This window comes from Electrophorus electricus, chromosome 23 (assembly GCF_013358815.1).
Source record: "Electrophorus electricus isolate fEleEle1 chromosome 23, fEleEle1.pri, whole genome shotgun sequence".
NCBI lineage: Eukaryota > Metazoa > Chordata > Actinopteri > Gymnotiformes > Gymnotidae > Electrophorus > Electrophorus electricus.
In genome coordinates this window covers 5,180,454-5,205,497 of record NC_049557.1, presented here as the reverse complement: position 1 = coordinate 5,205,497, position 25,044 = coordinate 5,180,454, and the positions used below count along the sequence as shown (strand labels likewise).

General features: G+C 45.3%; 2 protein-coding genes across 3 annotated transcripts in view; both read right to left on the bottom strand.

Annotated features, from left to right (window-relative positions):
- agbl4 (ATP/GTP binding protein-like 4) overlaps positions 1-25,044 on the bottom strand; it is a 249,801-nt gene that overhangs the window by 62,749 nt on the left and 162,008 nt on the right. The gene's annotated exons all lie outside the window — the stretch shown is intronic.
- bend5 (BEN domain containing 5) lies at positions 875-16,141 on the bottom strand. Its single transcript, XM_027001300.2, has 6 exons — positions 11,387-16,141; positions 10,061-10,191; positions 6,508-6,916; positions 4,948-5,096; positions 1,837-2,050; positions 875-1,655 (listed from the first exon to the last, which is right to left on the bottom strand). The coding sequence occupies exons 1-6, from the start codon at positions 11,565-11,567 to the stop codon at positions 1,459-1,461; spliced, it is 1,281 nt and encodes a 426-aa protein (XP_026857101.2). The 5' UTR covers positions 11,568-16,141; the 3' UTR covers positions 875-1,458.

Here is a 25,044-nt window from a genome sequence, read left to right as displayed (position 1 = left end):
AAAGATATGAAAGAAAAGTGGGGGGATTAAAACTAAACACTTAAAAAACTAAACAACCCCAAAACAGCACATGAATGGCATGGCTCACTGGAAGTTGTCATTATACCGTATTTCATCCCCACTAGTGGTGCCCCCTGGAGGATGTTTGGAGTGGGGACCCTGCCGTACGTCTGGTCTGAAGGAGGAGACCGACGCATTTAACACCGAGCGCTGCCGACAGCTTTACCCGCATCCTCACACGGCACCTGCCATGTCTCTCCACTCACACTCCAAAGTGCAGTTTAAGCAATAGCAACTTGTATTACAATCACAGCTTGCTATAAAAACAGAGAACGTAGTTCCCAGTGGTCGCCAAATGAAATCAGAAAGGGTTTAAAAAAATAAAAAATAAAATTAAAAAAAGCCTAGCTCACACTTCTTGACTTAGAATACAGAACATTTATGATCGGCAACATGTCAAAGGCAATAAAAATATAAAATACCTCCTATGTCTAGTCTATCAAGTGACTAAGATCACAGTAAGATCCAACGTGCATCCACTTATTTGTAAGGTTTGGATACATCGCCTCAAACGGAGGAAAAAGGCTGAACTAAAGTGTATTGCTGATATGTAAAAGAAATATTTGTATAACAATATCTACTGGCCATTTTGCTGGCGATCGGAGAAACAGAGGGAACTTGTCTGAGAACACATCACATCATTAGCACCGTCAGATCTAACAGAAGACAACACCTCAGCTCCCAACTCCCCTAAACCATCCTGAACAAGACTAAACAGATGGTGGCCATCCTCAATATACCGGTACTAAACTACTGGGCCTTTCCCGAACAATTCATCAAAGTACTTCCCCCCCCCCCCCCCATTAAGACACTGCAGGAACGAACCCTGCTTAAAAGGTGCACTTTTGTGTCTCTCCACACTAAGTACCAACAGCAGACAGACCTATTCGACTCCACACAAAGCTCCAGAGTCAAAAGAGCATTCATGTTTTATAAAGAACGTTCTCCTTAAAGCAGAACTGTTCTTTTGAAGGGGAAAAAACCTTTGTTCTCCACTTAAAGACATTAGGACATGTTCTGACACAGAACACCAGTCGATGTGCCATACACATTCGTATTTGATGTGATTTATAGGATCTCTCCTGTCAAACGCACGTTTCATAACCAACCGCACACCCCTCAACATCCCCCATTCAAAGCTTATAAACCAACCACCTCCCCAGAAGCTCTCATTCATTCACTGCACGCATGCTGACGGACATGATGGGCAGTGGGGGTTTTGTGGGTGAAGCTGTCGGAGAGGCTTGGGTGTACTGGGGTAGTAAAGGGAAAGAAGGCCTCTATTTGGGCTCAAGGGAGAATCTCAAATGGCAGAGCGGGTGATCATGTGACGCCTCGTCTCCTCCCAGTGGTCCGTGAGGAGCAGTGAGAGCTAGGGGGAGGAGTGCTCGCCGGCCCCTACATGCCATCGTAGGAGAAGTTTTCCATCTTCACCGTCTGCCGGATCAACAGCTTGGATTCTCTCCGCTCCTCGTTCTTGATGGACTTGTTGATGTCCATGATCTTCTCACAGATGTACTTGTTCACTTTGGAGAGTCGCTGTGTGATCTCGGCACTGTCGGCCGTCTCCTGGGACACGCGGTCATACAGACACTCTGAAATAAAATTTTTGGATCAGGATTGGGACTTCCCCCTCGAAAAGCTCCTAAAAGATATTTGTGCATTAACAAAAGAACAACAGAGATGCTTCACTCATAACGCAAAGGAGAAAGGACAAACTGACCAAACGCATTAAGTGACCTCTTTTTGGGAGCAAGTGTGTGGGGTCCCATTCACCTCGTACGATTTTGAGCTTGCTGGGGGAGAGGGGTGGTTTAGGCAGCGCGTCCTTCTTCTTCTTAGTGGCTACGCCGGTCACGCTGCGGTTCTTCAGCGTCTCTGTGCCCCAGATCAGCACTGCCAGGTTTTTGGTGAATTTGGAGTCGCCCTGCGTACGCTGCAGCTGATGCCATTTCTCCTCCTCCACCCAGATGCCTCCACCCAGGTGAACCTAGAGGAGAGGGACGCACAAGCTGGATTTAATACATAATACACCACACACAATCAGAATGTAATTCAGCTCATATTAGCTTACGTCAACGTGCCCATATAACACACAAACTAGATTTTAATAATAATGACAATGTTTAGAAAAAAAAAACAAAAAAAACTATAGACATCTGGGGACCGTTAACATATTTTGTGACAGCCAAGCTTAAAGCCCCTCTGAAACTTTTGTGTCCAAAAGCCTGATGACGATGCAGTTTCACCAGTCTAAAATTCAGTTACGTCTGACAAAGCCTTTTTTTTTTAAATTTCCCCTTAACCGGCAGGTGTTTCAACTTTCGCTCCCTGCAGGGACCGGTCTAACAGGCTCTGGCTTCCGTGCCCCGCCCATCTTCCCAGAGCCAATCCCAAGGCCAGTTGCGAGAGTGGCGCTTCATAAGTGCATCAGGGGCCCCAGTTGCTGGGTTGGCTGGGATGAAGGGATGTGTTTTGACAGGCACCGCACTGACACTGATGTGCCAGGCTGCCTCTGCACCAGGCTAGCCACCACTCAGCACAGCTGCATCTCTACAGAGATTTAACATGGGAAAATATTACCTTTGTTCTTCCTGCGCGGTCTGAGAACCTTTTTGGCTTGTAGCACAAACCCTTAACGGGAGGCTGGTGGAATAAGGGGAAAGCTCAGAACTCGCTGTCTGCTCACAGGGCCCAGCAAAATCTCAGCAAGCGTTCTGCTTAAAATGTCCACTGGGGTGGGAGCGTCATAGCTAATTAGAGAAACCTGAAAGGGCTGAACAAAAGCCCTCACAGCCCCACCGCAGGAGCTATAAACTCCACACGGTCAATGGCATAAGGACGCGGTGGCTAGGGCGTCCCAGGCCAGGGTTAGCCTGGGCTTCACTAACCCAAGCTGCCAGGCTGGCTCTCAGCTGAGCGCACACGGATGGGTCCACATATGACGTGTGCTCAGGCCCATTTACAGTACCAGTCAAACGTTTGGGCAGGTTTGAACGCACCTGCCTCAACGGATATTTTTCAAAGTTTCATTCTAAATAGGTTAATGCTAAAATTTGTTTCCAAGACAAATTCTAAATAGATGAATAAGAATGTTTATATGCTATATATTATGAACTGTTTTGCAAACACATTATTATTATTATTATTAATAATATAATTTAAATGCCCCCTTGGCATATATTTTTCATTCAGAACTTTAGTGCCTCACTCCACAAGGGCTCTTCATGTAAATGTCTTCATCATTCATCTTGTGGAGGAGGAGCCTGAGTGGTGTCTCCTGAAGCTGGTTAAGACCACCGCCACGAGTGAGCAAAGCTCTCAAAGGACAGGTGGGCTGCTCTGAAGAAACTCAAATCTAAAGACAGCATAATCCCATATGTTCTACTTTTTTTTTTAATCTGTGAAAAATAAGTATTTCTGCAAATATTTATTCTTCTAAAATGGCATTAAAAGGAGTTTTTAAAAATGTTCTTTCTCCGTCACCTCTTACCATTCTGCTGTGTGGGCTGGGGACCCAAAGGATTGACCAGCATATAGCGTTAACTATCTTATATTCATCTGGTTAACCAGGTCTTGCTAATGGGCTCTGAATACACACGACAGGAGCTAAACGAGGGAAAGTCAATGTCAAAAGTGTATCGCATCATATAACATTATCAAAACAAACTTGTAGCTGAGCTAAATTACCTAAACTTAGCAAAGGCTGGCCTGCACATCGGTACATTCGCATTGCTTGCTACATTAATGAGTAAAGTGTCAAATAAAACAATGTCTTAATTAAAAATAAAGACTTACCAACTTATCATCTACATTGTTTCCAGTAAGTATTGGGAAGGCTGCTGCATTAAGCTTTAGTCGGCTTGCAAATGCGGAACTGTATTGAGCCCCATTTTCAAACGAATTCATAGCAAAATGTCTTACAAATTCTTACATTTGCTGTCACTTTAACCCCAGAAAGCAATGTCAGCCATTTTGATTTGATCTCGTTTTCTGGAATAAAATGTAAAGAGAAACCTCTCTCCTGCTTGCATCCACATGCATGTACTCCAACAGAGCAATGAGGGTCAGTTGACATCACAGTTCATGAATATGCAAAATAAAGTAGCTTATGATTTGCTAGATCCGTTAGATAAGGACGTTATCTCTGACGTCAAAGAGAACACCAAATAAAGTATAATTCCTAAATGGTAGTATACAAAAAAAAAAAAAGAAAAGAAATGTACAGGTTATTTTATACACTCTGCAGTGGCCATTAAATGTTGAATTGAAGCAGAAGCATAATCACATAAGATAATCACATACGTCCTGCTAATATAACATTTATAAGGAGGACGAATCCTGTGCAGGGCCTTTAATGGTTATAACCTTCACCATTCATCTAGAAAACAATAAAACTAAACAAAGTGTGTGCGCAAATTTGTGATTGGCAGTGTGTGTGTGTCCCTGTGCAATGTCATGAAAAAGGGCACAGGGTAGAAGGGCAGAGTTTTCCTGCTTGTGTGGCTGAGGACGTGGTGTGTGAGCATGCTTTCATTTAGCCGCACGAAACCAATAAGGAACATATCAGCAGGGCATGTGCTAAACAAATGAGGTCCCTCGCAATATCTAGATTGTGGCCAGATTTCTGTCCATAACTAAGATAGCACAGAAACGTGAGACAGACCGCTTCAATATGTGGATGCCGAGATCGGATCTCGACGCAGTCAAGAGCCATCCTGAGAGCGGCCACGCCTGAAAGTTAATACGCCTTGGAGTGACCAGACACACCAGGTCACATTGAAAAAAGAAGTATAACCCCTGCTATATGAACAGAGAGAGAGAGAGAGAGAGACACAGACACACACACACACACACACACACACACACACACACAGTCACTCTTACTTTTCCATCGTTGAAGGTATAGACGGTCCTTGGAGAGGGTGAGTGAGTGGAGCTAGTGTTGGCTTCCTCTCGGCACACTTCCTGTGGCTCTGCGATTGGCTCCACCACCTCGGCTTTGATTGTCTGAGTGCCATTGTCGTGCATTGGCTCTGCAGGCAGGGAAGCGTTCAAGAGCAGGTTAATGAAGATGTGTTGGCCTGTAGCATGGCACAGCAAGGTTAACAGGAAAGCATGGAAAAGCAGGAGGCCCCCTGCAGCCCAGCACACACAGCCCCTTGGTCTCAGGAGCCTGGGTTCCAGGCCAGCAATGGGTCCTGGTTCCCCCACTTTGGGTGGCTGCTGGGGCCTCCAGACACTCAGGTTATTTTAGCCCTGCAAGATGGCTTGGTGGCTGGCCGTGCAAAACTTTCATGCAGCTGAGGAGTTTGAATATCAGTCAATGCGCTGCGTTCATGACCCCACCACACCCTGGCCAGTCTAATCTTTACCACTCACCAGCAGCCCACTTAAAAAACCCCCCCCCCCCCCCCCCCGTCTGACCCCTCTGAAACACATGGGTGGACACACGTTCGCGCACACACTCATAGTCATATACACAACCACACTCACACATGCACACCAACACACTTACACACACAGTCACAAACACAGAGAGCGGTTGGCTGGGACACTGGCCCCAGAACTCTGGACACCACGTCTTCTTTTAAGCAGCCGGCAGTGTGGTTCAGAAGCCTCAGGAGTAATCACCTCCCGCCGCTACTCTAACACTGGAGCACAGTGCACAGGCCTAGTTTAGAGAAAGGTGAACTCACACCTTTCACAGAACCACTGCAGCACTGAGGAATTACGGATTGCTACAAAGGCTTGAGGAATAGAGTCGCATAAAAAATCTACCCTTAATACACTAATAAATGTGAGATTTAATGAGGCATTCTAAAATTTTCAGGACAACAACAACAAAAAAAATACATCTACAGTATCACTTTTATAAAATGCGGGCTATTATATTGAAAAGCAAATAATACCCACAAGAATCATCACAAAACACTATGCAATGGCTGATGCTGTTTGAAGTGACATTATGATTCACAGTAATAACAGGTAGCCCTTATTCAATAAAAACACAGATGAAAATTTCACTGGGGTACAGTTTGGTTGGACTCAGTTGTAGTGCATGCCTTGCTGCTGGAACAGGCACTGACATAACTCATCTCAGCACTAGCAATGCAGTGTAATTTGTCACACTACTAGCCATGATGGACTTTTCAACTCAACAGAAACCTGAATGAAAATGCACACCACTATGCACCTTAAAGTGGGCCATCCAATAGCATTACATTTCTTAATAACAAAAACAACCAACAAACCAGGTCCTCCATAATATCCTGTAACGCACCCAGAGCATAGCAGTCAAACGCCCAGGCCTGCTTTCACTGATAACTGGATGGCAGGTTTAGACACACATATAAAGCATTTGGGGTGTGTGTGTGTGTGCGTGTGTGTGCGTGTGCGCGTGCGTGTGCGTGCGCGCGTGTGTGTGTGTGTGTGTGCGTGTCTTACCACTGCCCAGTCTCATGAGAAGGACGTCCTGCAGGCGGCGGTTGAAGTCACGCAGCTCCTTCACCTCCGTCAGCAGGCTGCCGTGCTCCTTCAGCTTCTTGGCCTGCTGGAGGAGCTGTCGGCGTGCCCGCTCCAGCTCCTGCTGCAGCCGCCGCATCTCCTCCTCCTGCTGCCTGTAGCTGTGCACCAGCTCCTCATAAAGCACGCGGGGGACCACGGCCGCCGGCCCCGCGCCCATCGCCGCCGCCGCCACCTCCTCCTCTTCCTCTTCATCCTCATCTTCCTCCTCCTCGGCCAGCCGGTCCAACTCCTCGCCCTCGGCGCAGGAGCTGACGGCGTTCCGCTCCAGGCGTGCCACCACTGCCGCCAGGCTCTTGGAGGAGGCCTTCTGCTGCTCCGGAGGATGCACCTGCCAGATGCAACTATGCACTTAGTGTCACGAGCCACATTCATAATAAAAAAAAAAAAGGCAACATTTGACTACGCTACTGAATCGACTACACTATGTTACCTTTAAAGCATTTAGCAGACACTCTTGTCCAGAGCAACTTACAATAGTGTTTTGTTGTCTCCATGGAACAAATCCTTGCCAGTACATTAAACTATATAAAAATGCAAGATTAAATAAACTCAAAGAAATATGCTTTAAATTTGAGTGAAGGCATACTATCACAATCTGCAGGGCTTTTTTTAAATAACTTTTCTAGCAACAAGAAAATGTAATGTAATGAAAATGTAATTGTAAAATCAGCCCACTGTGAAATCAAAGCCAAATAGAACATGGGATAATGGAACAATGATGCTTCTGTGTCAATTCCCCAGTCTAGCAAATTCTATTACTGGTTTAGTACCACACCCTAGTAATACAACCTACACAAAACTTAACTTATTTTCCATTTGGGACACAGCAACCTTCAAAATGGAACACAGCTGTAGCATACCAGGTCCAATGGCCCTGGCACAGCTGGGGATACCTAGTTTTTCAGAACGCAAGATTCTCCCCCTTAATAAAGAACCGTGATTTCAGGACTTGCACACCCTCGTAGTCTTGCATTTCCTCACTCCCAGAAAACCAGATGTTCTTGTTAGAAACTTATCTGAGCGTTAGATCAAGCAGCCAAGCACCCTGAATACAGCACAGGCTGTCTAATGCTGCTCCATGTTAAACACTGACCAAGATGAAGACGTGTGCCTGAGGAGGGACAATAAATGTGAACCTTGGATGATGTTTTTCTGTGTTTGATAGTTTAGGAAAATACTCCTTTCCCAGCAAATGCTTCATGTTTAAGGGTGTTAGGGACCTCTGCACATTAAAAATAACTTTATTTTCTCTGATTTTACTTTTGGGGACAAGCAAAATTGATCAAATAAACAAGCAATCAATCAATACTCAGCAGTTACACATCACATCAAGCCTTGAGAACACCACTTTGATCTAAGAGAACATTATCTAAAAAGGCTTAGCTCGGGGGTTCCAACTCGGGCCCTGCAGCTCCACAGCACTCTACAGTCTGGTGTTTTCCTGGCTCTGACACAAATGGTTCACATGATAACAGACAGGATCTAATAATTAAGTTTTGACTGAACTCATCAGCTCGGGGCTACACAGAGGCTTGTTAAACTGTGTTTAGGAAGCCTAATCAACTTGAGCCCTTTTGCAGTGCCCAGATGTGAGAGAATACACCAGCTTGTCTGTGCTCTATTGGTTTTTCTGAGGAACACAGCATGTCAACACAAGAGTGTCAAAAAGGGCAACATACATTCCCAGTGACGCCTGTTGCAGACCCTCTCCAGTACATCTGCCGTATGCCATCTGAGATGGTTACCTCCAGAGTGAAGTGGTAGAAAGTGCTGGCAGAGGACAGCCAGGCTACGTCAACCAGGACCAAAATAGTAAACTACACCAGCAGCAGGTGAACAACTTGGTTAAGGCTCTATCCAATATTAACAGAACAATATGATAATTTGCATTATTTTAAGCAATGCCAGGGTAATTGCTTCTAGGTTTTATATACAGGCACAGTGCATATCTTGGTGGCTGGTATTTGTCAAAGCCAGTGAAAGTACACAAACACCTGTGCTCCTGCTAACTCTTGTAATTATCCAACCCACTCAAGAGCTTCGGCTAATGTTCACATCAAACATCAACATGCGGGGAAATGTGATATGAGGGACTATGACCATGGTTGATGGGGCCAGATGGGCAGGTTTCAGTATTGCAGAAACTGCTCATGTAAGGACATTTTCATGCACCACAGTATCTAGGATTTACACAGAGTGGTACCCCAAAAAAAACCAAACCAAAAAAAAAACAAAAAACAAAAAAAAACCCAAAACACCATTCAGTGAGCGGCAAGTTCAGTGGGTCGAAATGCCTTGTTGAGAGAGAAATCAGAGGTGAACAGCCACACTGGTTGAAGCTGACAAGAAGGCTATGGCAATGATAAATAAATAAACAAACAAACCCACACATTTTACAATCGTAGTTAGCAGGAAAAACATGTCAGAACATGAGGCGGATGGGATACAACAAAAGAACTGGATTTCGGGCTCAATTCCTGTCAGCCAACACCAGGAATCTGAAGCCACACTGGGCAGAAGCCCATGGAAACTGGACAGTTGGAGACTGAAAAACATACTGCCTGGTCTGATGAATCTTGATTTCAACACAAATGGTATGGACAGAATTTGATGTAAACCACATGAATCCATGGCCCCTGCTGCCTTGTGACTTTTGTAAGCTGGTCTGGATAAGAGCGTCTGCCAAATGCCATAAACATAAACGTGACAATCCTGGGTGCTGGTGGAGGTGTGGAGAATGTTTTCACACATCAGGTTCCCTAATACCAATCGAGCATCGTTTGAGTGCCACAGTCTATCTGAGTATTGTTGCTGACAGTGTGCATCCCTTAATGGCCACAATTCACAATCTTATAATGGCTACTTCCAGCATAATAATATACTATGTCACAACGCACAAGTCATCTTAAACTGGTCCCATGACCATAACAATGAGTTCTTTGTATTTCAGCAGCCTCTCCAGTCACCAGACCTGAATCCAATAGAGCACCTTTGGGATGTGGCATAACAAGAACTTCACAGCATGAACATGGATCGGACAAATCTGCAGCAATTACATGATGCAATCATGTCAGCATGGACAAAAAGTTCAAAGGAATCTTTTCAACACCTTATGGAATTCATGCCACAAAGAACAGAAGCTGTTCTGAGAACAAATCGTAGTCCTAGTTAGTATTTGCATGGTGATCCTAATACAGTGGGCATGGAGCAGTTGTGGCAACTTATGCCATTTAACAGCACTGTCAAAAGCTGTGCACTTACAGCAACGAATACAACAACTGTCATCACGCACAATTCCACATATTAGAACTGTGCTGCTCTAATTTAAATATAAAGCACTTACATTTTCCTTCAAAAAAAAAACAACAAAAAACAAAAAACCCACTCTTAAGATCAGTGCAAAAATCCATGTTAATCCAATCCCCATTTATACATGAATCCCAAATTAATCCATCCTGCTGCCTTACTGTACCTTTTTATGTCTGAGGGGTATTCTTTCGTCACCAAAGTGATTTTCTACTGCATGTCCTGCATTCCTGGTTGACATTTTGGGAATTTTCATCTTCTTTTGCATAATACTGTCCTCAAATTCCTCAATGCTATCTAAAAAAAAAAGAAGGTAGAAATGTGTCAGCAGGGAACTTTCATTCAGTATTCTGTATTACCAAACAAACTTGCATGTTCCAAAAGAAATCAATATTACAAAACCCTGATGACAACTCACTGCTATTACCAAGTTAATTTAAGGGGGTTGTGTACATTGCAATATATTCCGATGTGAATGCTTCAGTATGACTAACATTTCAGTGTACTCCTATAAAGTGGCCAGTAGTACAGACACTAATTGAGTATGAGTAATGAGTACTGAGTTTAATTGCAAAATGAAGAAGCAGCTAATCAAAAGTGTTTGAATCAGTCCGTTTTGACCTGCCACTACTTACATGGCAGGTTAAAATGGCATATATTGCCAAAATTATGCGTTCCAATGTATAATAAAATTAGCCAGTTAATATGTTTCAATAGAATAACCACCAGTACTACAATATTCCTTTCCATTTAAAAGACCTCTGCAGCTAAGAAAACCAGAGATGTGTAGCCACTCAGAGCTGAACGGCACATGAGAGGTAATCATTTGCCCAGCTATCTGCCCGCGTCACCGGGTTGGCAGAAGGGGAAGCCCACCTACACCTCCCCCGGTTTTCCTCCTGTGTTGTCCGAGTCCCGTACAAGTACAGGCGTTTCTAAATACACGTCTGTCTAACCAGAACTGGCACAAGCACCTAGGTTCAAGCTGAATAGCCTCACCTAGCCCTCTCGGCAGAGCTAGGCTAGCGGGCTACATGGCGATATGTCACGTCTAACGTTAGCCGCTGGCTAGCTACACACCTCGCTAGCACCTTTAGCTCGCTAGGTTAACGCTAGGAAACACCTACCGCAGCAGGCGCACCCCTCCCTGTGTCGTGTAATGTCATAAAAGTTAGCTTTGTACATTACACAAGATGGCCATCACGGTGGTCGAAGCCAAACCGGAGCCGAAGGCTGAGTGACACCTCTCCTAGCTTTTGCTGGTAATGGTTGTGTGAGCTAGGCTAGCGAGGTAAGCCGCCCTGGAGACGCTAAAACAACCGCCACAGCTGTCCTTCAGTCGGATAAACCGTCTCCATACAGACAGCGCCATGGTATTCCTGGGGTGTGTTTCAGAGAAGCTCCTGGCTGACTGGAACATGTTGGCAAAGTCAGAACAAGTGTGGGGAAAAAAAATCTAAAACATGAAAAAGCATGCAGTTGGAGAACTTACCTGCGAGGGCGAGAATCTGAGCCTTGGCTGGCTGGCCTGTGCCACTCTCTTCACTTCTGAGAGCCACATACACCTTCTGATTATCAAAATCTGTTTTGTGCAGAGGTCTGAAATCTTTCACATTTGATACAGGTAACGCATAGCACATATCGTCCTCAAAGAACCTCACGAAAGCATACATTATTTCTCTTTGGTCCAGCACTTTGGATATGGTTGACAGTTTCCCTCTAAAAGAATTAAAAATATAAACACAAAGGGAAAGGCTTCTGAGATCGACTATTTCTGTCTGGTCCACAGCGCCCCCTCTGACTTAGACTGTACTAATCAAGACCGATGAAGGACGCCATGGGGGCTCAATGACTGACAGTATTAAATCATTTAACAATTTTGTTTGTTTTATTAAAAAAAAACTGCACGTAGTCGAGTATTAACTGCACCAACTCATTAAAAAAAAAATTCCCGAATAAAATAAGTGTTGTGAAAGGCAGTGTATTTAATACCTAGAGAGTTTACCATCTTATCCCAATTGTCCCTGCACGTTATCAGTCCAAACAAAGTGACCTTTTAATTTCTGTTATCTCTATATTTACAAACTGAGTTTGTGTTCAAGATGTTAAACGTGGTGATCTTCCAGGCCGACTGCATGAGAGTCACTGTACCGTGTTCACATAATCTCATTCCAATTATTATCTGTGGTGTCAAATCTATTAAAAATGAATTACATTAATCCTTACTACCAGTTGGCAGGAGCACCAACATTAGGTTCATAAAACTGGCTCTTAAAGCTGCCATCAAATGAATTACATTAATAATTAATTGATTAATGTAATACGTTGTTTAATTTGTTGCCATTATGTTTATACATTTATTACAAATGGAGGTGTAAATGTTGTTTAAGCTTTGAGATATAAAACACATTTATGTTTTGAAATTACTGGTTGTTTTATTACTGGTTGCTTTTTAATGCTTTGTCTCTGAGATCCAGCATGTAGGACTTAAAATTTCACTGTGACTAGTCAGTGATTACAAGTTTAGATTCAAAAGTCAAAAAGAGGTGTGGCTAACTGAAAGAACACTGCTGTTCTTCATGTTAGAGAAAGATGGGACCCAGTCATGCATAAAGATCTCTGTTAATGTTTTTTCCAATAATCCATCATCTTACTTTCATTCAGTGGGAAAATGCTCTTTACACCAACCAATCATTATCATAATCGATTCATTCAGCAATTGCTTTTGTTCTGCACCATGTGAATGCGCAGCGTCAAGAGATATTCTTCAGGGTGACTACCAACACTGTGTGGATGGGTGGATAGAGAAATGTGTCTTTGTCAGCGTGTCTTTCTAGACTCTTTTTATCCTTTCCTTGTTTCTAATGAACTGGCACAGGCTATCTGACAAGAGTGGGATCTCTTTGTTGCGGTAAAACAGACAGGTTGTTATACACGGCGATGGATTTCTTGACATGCACCTTTATGCAGAGGGAAGCACATTCAATAAATGGCACTAACAATTCTGTTCTGCTCTGTCTGCCATAATTGAAAAGCAAGTGAGGCAGAACTCTAGATGCTACTTCCTTTCCAAAAATCTTTTTTCATCATTGTTTGATTTAGATTGACTATCAAGCCCTGGCCAGTGTTTTCATATGACCACAGAAGTGAAGTTCCTTCCCTTGACAGTAGATCTCAAGTACAAAGAACATTAAAAAAGTACATTTGATGAAAATAGTTAAAGCTTTTTTGGGGGGTGGGGGGGAGTTATTTTTTGGAGGCTACCCAAGTAAAATAACCATTCTTTCCCACTGTGGTGGGAATGAACCTTGAGGTGGATGGGCTACCACAGCAGAAGCCCATGCATTAGAACAGAACAATAGACTGATGCTACAGTGGGCACAGGCTCCCAAAAAACGAATATGTGAAGATGGGGCAAAAGATTGAATTACAATTTCTGCTGTAGCATTCAGAAGGTCAAGTTGGCGTAAACAGCCTGAATTCATGGCCTCAACCTGCCTTGTTTCAACACGTTTGGGCTGGCAATGGTGGTATAATGGTGTAGGGAATGGTTTCTTGGCACACGCTGGCGCTCACTAATACCAATCGAGTGCTGTTCATGTGCATGGTCACAATATACCCACAATAGCTACAATTCACAATCTTATAATGGATACTTCCAGCATAATAATGTGCCATATTACAAAGCAGAAGTCATCTTATACTGGTTCCATCACCATGACAATGTGTTCAGTGTACATAAATGGTCTTCCCAGTCACCAGTTGTAAATCTAATAGAGCACATTTGAGATATACTAGGACAGGAGATTCACAGCATGGGTGTGCAGCAGACAAATCTGCAGCAATACCAGCAATCATGTTAACATGGACCAAAATCTCCACCACCTGGTGGAATCCATGCAACAAAGAAATCAGGCTGCTATGGGACAAAATGAGGTTCCTGCCCAGTATCAGTATGGTGTCCTTAATAAAGTGGCCAGTGAGTGTATTGTTGTATTTGGTCAAAGTAAAGTACACTTCCCAGTAAACCCTGGTCTTTGTAATAAGGATTTGGTAAATAAAAATGAAACAGAGATATACTGCAAAACAACAGCAAAACACTTTCAGCAGAATACAGAAGCAGAGAGGTAGCGCTCAATACTCTCCCTGGCTCTGGCCCCGGGCCGACAGCCACAGGAGAGAAGGCCAGGGTGGCCGGGGCCCTCCGTCGTCATGCTGGGCAGACGAGTGTGACTGATGCGCTCAGGGACTAGAGTTTGCACAGACAGGGCTCAGAACACTGTGGGAGGATTACTGTTAATCTAATCTGCTCCTCAATAGCTGGCTTGTCCTGCCGCCCCAGTCTGTCTACAATAGGACTACTCAGAGGCCATGGTTGATGCATTCATGTGGCCCCAGCTCCAGGCAAAAGGCCACGTCCATTTGAGCTACAAGCTCTAGAAAGAGAGACGCTAAACAAGTCTGAAGATGGAAACAGATTTTTACTTTCCAAGGGTTGACGAGTAGACTGTGCTTTGTAAATTAGACTGGAACAGTAAAAGGGGAAGTGAAGTGAAGGAAAAATGGATTCTAAAATTTGCTCATGTCATTCTCTCAAGGTGAATATGTCACCTCAAAGTCTTAAAAGAATAAATGAAAGGACAGCAAATGATCTTTCCATGTAATCACAGAGATCGCAGAAACAATCGTGCTCATAAATGACCAACAATGCAACAAGGATCCAACAATTTTACATATAACACAACTTTTGTATTTTACACTGTATTTTCTAGAATGCAGCAAGTCCTGAATTAAAAATATTTGCTTTAACCAACCTCTATGTCTGAAGAGAGGATTACACTTTACTTCCATGATAACTATGCAGAACTGTTTCAATAAATTCGAATTCTATTTCCTGTCTGACTCAAATTGCTTGACTCCAATTATGATAAATTCATGAATTCTGTATTGGTCCTGTCCAGGGTGCACTCTGGATCGCCTGACCCTCCAGTCCAGACCCCTGAGATGACTACTCTTCACATAGCCCTTCCAGCTGAGTACCAAGAGCTATGCAGCGACAACTCCACAAAGCGCTCAACACTGTAGGCACAGTCGCCGACACAGAGTCAGACATCATGTCCCTCCAATTAGAGGCTCCCAGCTCCCCTCATTCATCTTTATTGGTGATACATTAGCCGTCATTATCTAAAAGACGTGGGATAATCTCGGTAATGATGCAACTCTGGAGGGGGCAGCGACTGCGCTGTGACTGGAATGGAAAAGTGTCCGGCTGTTGCGTGAGCTGCTAGCTCCATGTCGCCAGATGAGGATGATGATGATGATGATGATGATGATGATGATGATGAGGGAGAGAGATGGATAGGAGGAGCTATGACACCAGCTTTAGCAGTGAACATAGCAGCCATTAGCACTCAGCCAATCAAAACCCAGCACCTGGGCCAATCTGGGAGATGGACAGGGACTAGCACAGGTGTGTGTGTGTGTGTGTGTGTGTGTGTGTGTGTATACAAGCACATCTGTGTGTGTGTGAGTGAGTGTGTGTATGTGTGTGTGTGTGTGTGTGTGATGGCTAGCTAAATATGGAGCCAAATGTCTGGCATGCTCAGTATGTGCTGCTTCTGCCAGACTCTGAAGTATGGAGGGGACAGCAGGAACATTTAGAGACCATTAGAAATATGTTTTAAAATAAAGAGTCCAGTATGTTCAGGGAGTAGAGGCAGTCAGGGTCAATCAAGGATGCAACTATTTGGCGCCTTCATCTTATATTGATAAACAACTTAGCAAGCAGGGACCCTCTCTTGTTTAATTGAACTGGTCTTAATTGCACTACTTTATTTTGTCCCTTAATTAGCACATCATGAATAATTAATTGGCTGTGAAGGCATCAGTCGGGTAATAAAAAAAGTGATAGCCCATGAAATGAACAGTGGCCTCAAAACAGGCCACTGTGGGGCACCATCAATTACTAATGTGAACTGCCCTGAGACACTCTGCTCAACTGGCAGGGAGAACAGCTGCAAAACTATATTGTGTAAACCCTCCAACCTCTTCCCCCACCACCAACCAACCAGCATCAAATATTTAGAAGGGTATCATTGCTGGTGAGCCCTCCCGCTGGGTATCCGCTGTGACGCAGCAGGGAGGCCATTGATCTTCCTTTAAATGAACAAATGAGTGCTGCCCAACTAGTGCTCAAACTCCAGGCCTGCTCAATGCGCTTCGTTAGGACTGCTCTCGCTCCGGCTTCACTCCGGGGCCCGTGCTATTGATCAGGCCGGGTGAGGGAGCCCCCCCCCCCCCAGCTCAGGCACCTCCCCGTTCCCCTGCTGCCTCTCTAAATATGATTTCTAAGCTGAGATAGTATGAAGGACAGGCCTGAGCATTTCCTTCTCAGCAGTGCTGGTGGCAATTCTGTGGAGTGAGGACACTTCATTTATCCTTGTTGGAGGCAGACGATGAGCCACAAATGTTTGATCGCTTAGCAAAAAGACTATGTCTGCAATATGGTTGATTAGGACATCTTTGATCTATACAGCATACTGAGTATTTGTGAAGTTTCTGAGGTAAATTGTGCATAATTACCCCCCACCGCCCCCCAAAAAACACAAATTGACATACAGATTGAGGATTTCACTGCCAGTAGACATTCATCACAGCTTTCCATTTGATTTTAGCCCATTCTTTAGCAACCTAAACTTTATAGGCAGCTATTAGTGCAAGCAAAGCTCTGCATGTTCTATATACGAGGCTGCTTATCCATCCATCTAACCCCACCCTTCAGCTGGCCCTGAGTTTTCCAGCTGCCACTACAGCTGGACAACATCTGTCTGCAGATTCAATAAAATGCTTGTGCAGATATCCACCAAGCTATTAAACAGGTTAGGGTTGCAGGGCTTCATTGTCGGACAGCAGCATTCATGACTGGAAAATGGTGTTCAACAACATGCCTGTTCAGACAGGCAGATATTTCGCCAGGCTGCTACATGAAAGTATTATCTTGACGCCCATAGTGAAAATAGGTCACTGAAAGGTCACACGAGAACAAAAGTCCCAAAGTCAGGTGCCATGTGCAAAATATGCTCAAGATACAGGTTTAAAAGCCACAATACTTTTACCCAGCTTTTTTTTTTCAATATTAAATTTAATTATTCATTAAATAATACATACATGTCTACTCAAAGGAAATTCAAACCCTTAACTGCATACACCCTTGTAAAACATGCTTACTTTTTTATTTTTAGCATAAATGTTTATACGTAGTGTGCATTTCTTTTTACTTTCTTGGACTATCCTCTGGTTGGTTATGGTAGGCTCTGCTATTAATTACTTTTGCCTAAAATTCATTGCAGGTGAATAAAAAGACTCACTGCAGGTGAGGTTTCGCCTTGGCCCCTAGGTGTGAACTGGGGGGCAGACACAGCACTTACTGAACTGATAAATGAGGATCACTCCACTACAGACATGTACAAGCATCTGTAGAAGGCTTTCATGCTGTTTTTCTCCTAGCTCCTCACCAGCACAGAGACTGGACCTTTTCAAACCCATCTAAGTACCATTTTTTTTCACACTTTCTCAAAATTTCCTCACATACATCCAAAACGTAAACATCTTTTCAGACAGATAATGCATCTTGCAATTCCCACAGATATTGCAGGCACTATTATCATTGTAGACACCACAAAACCAGCAACCTCATTTACTTCCAACGTTCATCACAATCTCAGGCTGTTGTGGCAGGAGAACTCTGGAATAGCCAATCAGCTGTCCAGAAGGCTGCTCTCACCTCAGCCCTAGCATCCCTGCACTCACTACACTCCCAGGCTTTGATAGACCTGGATCACCCCTGAGAACCCTTTCCTCTGCCTTTACATTCACCCATTCTCTGTGGCATCTTGACAGGGGTGGCGGCAGAGGTTTACTGTTGTCTCAGAAGTGGCGTTTCGCCTCACGTTCCTTCTCGATTCTTTCAATCCCTTCTTTTGAATTTCATGCCATTGCAGCGTCTTTGCCCACTAAACTTCACATTATTGTCATCTTCCAACCTCTAGGTTCCCTAGATAAGTTAATGGATGAGCTTGACACCCTGTTGAGTAATTTCCCTACCGCAGGTAACCCAGTCATTCTCAGTAACTACAACCTTTCATCAGACAAACTACATTCCTCCTGCATCCTTCCACCTCGCCCTCAACTAGTATCCTCCGACTCACAGAGTGGGCAATGTTCTGGACCTGATTTTCACCTGGATAACCACAGCACTGGACGTTACAGTCACCAGCCCTCCACCTGTCGGACTATCATTTTCTATCCTTCTCTCTCTCCCTCCCTACTCTTTCTAGACACACCTCTCCCACGTGTTTTTCATCCTTCCATCACAACCTGTGCTCCATCTCTCCCGCCTCCTTTGTTTCTATGATATTGTCTACCCTTCCTCCCCAACTCTTTCTTCTCTCTCCCAGGATACAGTTACTAATATGTTCCTTTATACACTCTCCTCGTCAATCAGTCTTCTGTGCCCTCACTCCCTCAGAGCTGCAAGTTCTGCCCCGCCTGCCCCCTGGCTAACAGAAGCACTCCATTGCTACTCGAGAGAACTGCAGAGAAACGGTGTAGGAAAACTCACCTAGATTAAGACATCAGTTCCTATCACTGTCGCCTTTCCAAGTTCTCACGAGAATTTAAATCTGCATAAAGAAAAGTCACCATACTTTGAATCATCAGCATCTGTTTCATGCAAGCGCTTCAGTATTTTTTCTTCTCTTCTTAATCCTCCCCTCCCTCCTCATTTCTTACTTCTGAGGATTTCATCACCTTCTCTGGGGAGAAGGTTGCAGCAATCTGCCAGTCCTTTTCCTCCATTCCCACTCTTCCAGTGTTCATACCCCTACATCCAGCTATCTGGCTTCTTTTCTCCTCTCTCCTCAGACAAAATCCTTCAATTCCAGACTTCTAGCAATCCAGCCACATGCCCGCTGTTCCTGTTCCTTCCACTCTGCTCCACACAATATCAAGAGATCTGCTTCCATTCATTTCTGCCGTCATCAACAGCTCCTTATTCTCTGGACATGTACCTACTGTGTTCAAGACCGCGGGGGTGGTACCAATCCTAAACAAGGCCTCACTCAGCAGCTCCGACATAAGCAAATACAGGCTAGTATCACTTCTCTCGTTCCTCTCAAAGGTTCTTGAACAAGCAGTCTACAATCAATTATCTCTTTTTCTAACCAAGAACCAGCTCCATGATCCCAATCAGTGTGGCTGCAAACTGGTACTTTCAACAGAAACAGTCCTTATAGCAGTGATAGAGAAACTTCATGCTGCCACAGCTGCCAAAATGTCATTGATTCATCTGGACCTTTCAGTGGCCTTTGACACAGTAAACCACAGCATCCTCCTCTTTCTTCAGGCTTGTTGTGACTGGCTCCGCATGGAAATGGTTGTAATTTTAACTGGAGGCCTGATCCTATCAGGTGACATGGAGAGGATCCACATTCAATCCATGTAGACTCTCCAATGGGGTCCCCCAGGACTCAGTGCTAGGCCCTCTTCTCCGTATACTCGCTCTCTTGGTGATATAATATCTTCTCATGGTTTCTCCTACCACTGCTATGCTGACGACACCCAATAAATTCTTTCACTTCTGACACAGGTTTCTAGCTATATCCCAGCTTGCATGACTGACATTGCTTCATGGATGACAGCCCACCAACTTGAAGCTTTACCCCAGCAAAACCAAGCTTCTGTACATCCCAGGAACTGCCAATCCTCACTATGACCACACAATTTCTTTCATGAACTCCCTGGTATCTACATCTGAATCTGCTGCACATTACTTTGGACAACCACTTGTCATTCTCAACTGTTTCAAACCTGACCTGGTCTTGCAGATTTCTCCTTTGTAACATACGAAGGATTTGGCCCTTTCTCTCACAGTAAGCTACCCAGCTGCTTGTGCAGTCTCCTGTCATCTCAAAGCTAGACTACTTAAATACGCTGCTTGCTGCTCTTCGATGGGCCATCAGACATCTACAACTGATCCAGAATGCAGCAGCACAACTAGTCTTCAATCTTCCGAAGTTCACGTCACTCCGCTGCTGTTCTCCCTTCATTGGCTTTCAGTAGCTGCCCACAATAAATTTAAAACCCTGATGCTTGCCTACAAAGCCAAAAATGGTCCAGTCCCTCCACACACGATGACAACAGTCGAAGCCCTTTCCGCACCTTGTGTACTTTGAACCTCAAGTACAGCTCGGCTTGGAACACTATGCTTCAAGTCTCATAGAATACATACATTGAGACTATTCAGTGTCCTGGTTTTCAAATGCAAAATGAAGACTTACCTATTTGTGAAATATTTAATTGACCATTGATCCTCCACCTATGTTGAGTGACTGAAACTCTAGTTTTTATTGTCGGGTATTGTTTGTTATTGATATAGCGCTTATGCTTATTTTGCACTTCTAGGTATCAGCATTGATTCCTGTATTTCTAGTTCAACAGTATCTTGAACTTTAACCTACGGTACTGGCTAGGATGTATTCTAGGTAGATAACCAAGCACTTTTAAGTAAGTCAGAGCATCTGCTAAATGCTGAAAATGTAAATGTAAACATTTCAGATATAATATATTTAAGCATTTCAATGATCTCTGGATATTGGGTTTACATTTTTAACAGAGTAAAACCACATGGTTTAGTATAATCACATCATCATTGCTTCTTTACTAGCAATCAGTGCTCTAACAGCTATGCGAATGAGGATCTACTATAGTTCTCATCAAGTGCAACAGTTAATGTTAATGTTGATTTGCCATGACATACATCACGTCATCACTCTCCATACATGACATCAGTCTTCATACACGACATCAGTCTCCACAAATGCCCCTGACAAGGCACACAGAAGATGCCAGGCATTCTTGCAGATATCCCCTTCTACACAGTTGCAGTTCATCTGGGCTCTTAACGAGAGACGAGGCCATGTTTACATGGAGTAGTTCATTTCCCATCCAGATACGACAGGCATGTTAAAATGACAGCAGGCCAGCGAGGCTTATCGCCGGCCTTTACTGCAGGGAACATCCTGAGGGAAGGAGTGTGTGGGCTGATCTGATAAGCAGGTGCGGTGGGGAGCCACAGCCTGACAGCTAGCCGCTCAGTGCCAGGCCGCGCCGCTCGGCGCCGGCTAATGAAGTGACCCTGCAAACAAGACACACTGGTAACTAGGTAACCGCATCAGCACCACTACAAAGCCAGCCACGGCAGCCCCAAATGGGCATGAGGACGGTACTGATAGGATGGATGGAGGAGGGTTCAGGACCGGTGGCAATGAAGTGTCACGTTGATGAGACTCACTCTCTCTGTGTGTGTGCCTGTATCTCTCTCTCTCTATATATATACATCTCTCTCTCTATACATATACACCTCTCTCTCTCTCATTGCACCTCTGTCTCTCCATCATCTGCTAACTCAATCCACTACAAAGACCCCAGAGCACCCACCTCCATTACACACACTAAGGCCAGAAATAACAAAAGGCCCCTTCAAACTGAAATGACTTTTGCTTTATGGATTTGCAGTGTGCTGGCAACAGCAACGGTGACAAAGAAATCGCAACTGCTGTCTCTGCTGTCGTGCTACGGAGGCTGTTAAAATGTTGTTTACATTTTCTTACATATCTTCCCCTTGCACGTGCATGAGTGCATGCGCACACGTGTTCTTGAAAGGAGAAAGACAAGTTAATAACGGCAGCACAATGCATTTTTCATTTAGCATCTTTAAAGAGTGTTGTTTTGTTTTTCACACAGCGAATGGAAAACCCGTGGCTGATTAGGTGAAGAAGGCGTGAAATTGTGATATTTGCGAGGATGAGGGTTGAAAATGGAAGCAGCGAAAAACCTTCAGGGCCCGGACTCTAGACACATTTTAAATAACGCTGTAATGGTGCATATTTTATAAATATTTTCTCAGCCTCACTAGAAGCAGCACCCCTTACCCCCCCAAAACCACCACCACCACCACCACCACACGCACATGCGACCCATCTCTTAGTGTGCTGCATTAGAGTGTTGATTCTCTCTTCATTAACACACTCACACTACTTTCTCCACGCTTCTCTGTGCACGCTTCGAAAAAATCAGCTGGAAAATAGGCGGGAGGTGGCCAACGGCGGAGCCTGCCACGTTGGTTCATCTCACTTGTACTTCCCCGCTTCCCCCTGCTTCACACACACACACACACACACACACACACACACACACACACACACAAGCATGCTCATATGTGCACACCCTTTTGTTTTCCTTCATCAGCATGATAAAGTCACCAATGATGAAGTCCTTGGGTACAAACTATGCAAATTCATAGAGAAAGGATATAATGAGAGCAATAATAGGGTTTTCTCCACAACTGGCTGTTTAGCCAATGCTCTGATAGTGTTTTATAAATGATGTCCCTGTCAGACCCCATATCATTCTATATTGCTCATCTCTCTCTCCCTCCATCTCTTGCTCTCTCTCTCTCTCTCTCTCTCGTCCCTATTCTGTTCAAGGCAGAAGGTTGTGTTGCGGGTACTGCTGGCTGTAGGCTGCCCAGAGTGGCAGGCTGTGTCCCACTGGCATATCCAGGCACAGCAGGTTGTCTGGCCACTAGGAGCCATTCTCAAGCCTTCAGTGCCTGAGGAGGCTTTGCCCATGGACACAGTACACACACACACACACACACACACACACACACACACACACACGCCTAGGGAAACGCTCCAGCAGGTGTTCTCTTAACACACAGAGAAAAGAAAAAAAAGCCTGTATAACAGAGGCAAACGATGTGTATAAATGAACTAGGGATATGCATATGCATATTGGTGGCTTGTCACCCAATAGCAGGTTCGTGTAGAGCCCAGCTCAGCTGTAGGCTGATATTCTGACACTGAAATGAGAGTGAGAAGATGCTGTGAAACATTTGTGGAAATTTCATAAAAGGAAGGCAAAAAGAAAACAAAGGGCATTTTACTCCAACGCATTTGGAAGGGCGTTTCGCTTTGACCGGCTGCCAAGCGTGCAAATCATCAGATTGAGAGAAAATAAGGAGGAACTGAGCGAGCTCGAACGCATTAACTCTGGCTGTGAAGCTCTGGCGGACAGCGCACAGACACACAGGGGTGTGTATCTGTGTGTGTGTGTGTGTGTGTGTGTGTGTGTTTCCACTGAGGACCTGTAGAAAAAGAGCCAGAGAATTAGTGAGGACACGGGGGCTGTCTATTATCTCAGCTCTGGCCTGTGGCTTCACACATCTCCCCACAAGTCTCATGAATGTAATTGACCTTTCTTTCTATAATGGTGGCAAATGATTTGGATGAGGAGGGAGACTAAACAGAAACAGAGCAAAGTTAATTTTCCTGCAGTACAGTATCACCAGGGCGTCTGCCGATATGAAAAGGGCATCCGAATCAATAGATTGCCAATAGCCCGTCCGAAGACAGCCCGGCCCGAGCCCCCTCTCCGCCAGCACGCACACGCGACTCCGCCGACGGCCCAATACGATTTTGATTCTCTCTTCTTTGGTCTTTTCTCCGGCCCCGCGCACGCTGCGTTTTTTTTGGCAGGGCCCCGCGGAGGAACGACGCAGGGCTGCGATGATTACTGAGCCACGCCGGCCAGCAGAAAAGGTCAGCGGTTGGAAATGTCAGGCTTGGATAGAGCCAGATGCACATCACCCCGCTCAAGTGTCCAATTAAAGGGGGGCTGGCGGGGTCCAGGGGGTGAAGTGCTCTTCGCATGGAGGAGCTAATGAGGGGCCAGGAGCTCAGGAGCCCCCCTCTCCGTGGGACTGTCTCTACAGCCAGAGCAGGAGCAGCACGGGGGGTGGAGAGAGGAGCAGTGGGGAGGTAAGAGGAGAGGAAGGCGCCGGGGTGGCGTGATGGTGGAAGCACCCCCAACTCCTCCATGGGCATAGGAAAGAACAATCACGTGAACTTTGTCTATCTGCATGCAAGCACACACACTGGGGCATTCAGATGAACATAAACGCATGCTCACCGGTGCACGCGCACACATACACACACGCGGCACGCAACGCACCCGCAAACACGCTGTCTCACCCAGAACGAGCTCTCTGTAACACGCAGGCTGAAGGTCAGTGTGTCCTGAGCGTTGCTGCTTTATCCGCCTGAGCCATCTCCGAACCTCCGAGCACCGGCTGCTTTCCATACAGCAGGAAAACAAGCTTCCCTCACACTCGGCACGGATAAACCAAGGTCGGGGGTCACCGTTGCCACTGCGTGCTGCATCTTAATAAGCACACACGCGGGCAGCTTAAGACCAGATGCGCCCGACAGGTCGAGAGGAAGGAGGGACGTTCCTGCCACGTTCCTGCCTTCAGCGCGGACACGCTTCCTTCACCTGATCAACGACCAGTCAAGGTCCTCTGCTTGCATTGCCACTCACAGCTACTCTGACCCTCTGTAGTCTCTCTCTTCAATGGCTTAATGTCGGCCTGCTATCTGGAGTTATGTACGGCAGTCCTGACATGCTGGGGTAGGTGCTGGCTTTAGTAACGCGGTGAAGGTCAGTGTTGCTTGGTTGCGGGTGAACAGATGCCATGTGAAGCTGTGGAAATTAGTCCACTTTGCGTGCCTCCTATAAACATTATTTTAATCAAAGTGCATTAGAGCAGGCGGATATTTTAGACATATGGGCACTGCATTCTCCCAGACTCGCCCATCTGTCTCCGTCGGCGCTCGGACTGCACAGGCTGCCGCCTCCCAGATGCTTCTAGAACAGTCTGAAGCCTCCATATAGGAGGCTGGTGGGAGGGGGGGGACCAGACAGCTGTCCAGCCGCAGCCGTGCACCGGGGGGAGGGGGGCCAGGTGCAGCTGCAGGGGCTTCTCCTCACTAGTTGCAATTCTCAGTCTACACAGTGTGGTTTACTTACAAAGCCACTGGGCGCCAGGGTGAGTCAATCAGGGCAGAGCTTGGCGAAGAAGAACCGAACTGCTGTGGACTGTGTGACTCTGTGGGAACTGTGTGTGCTGGACCCCACACACACGCACACACGCACACACACACACACACACACACACACACACACACACACACACACACACACATGCACGCACACATGCACGCACACACGCACGCACACACACACGCACAC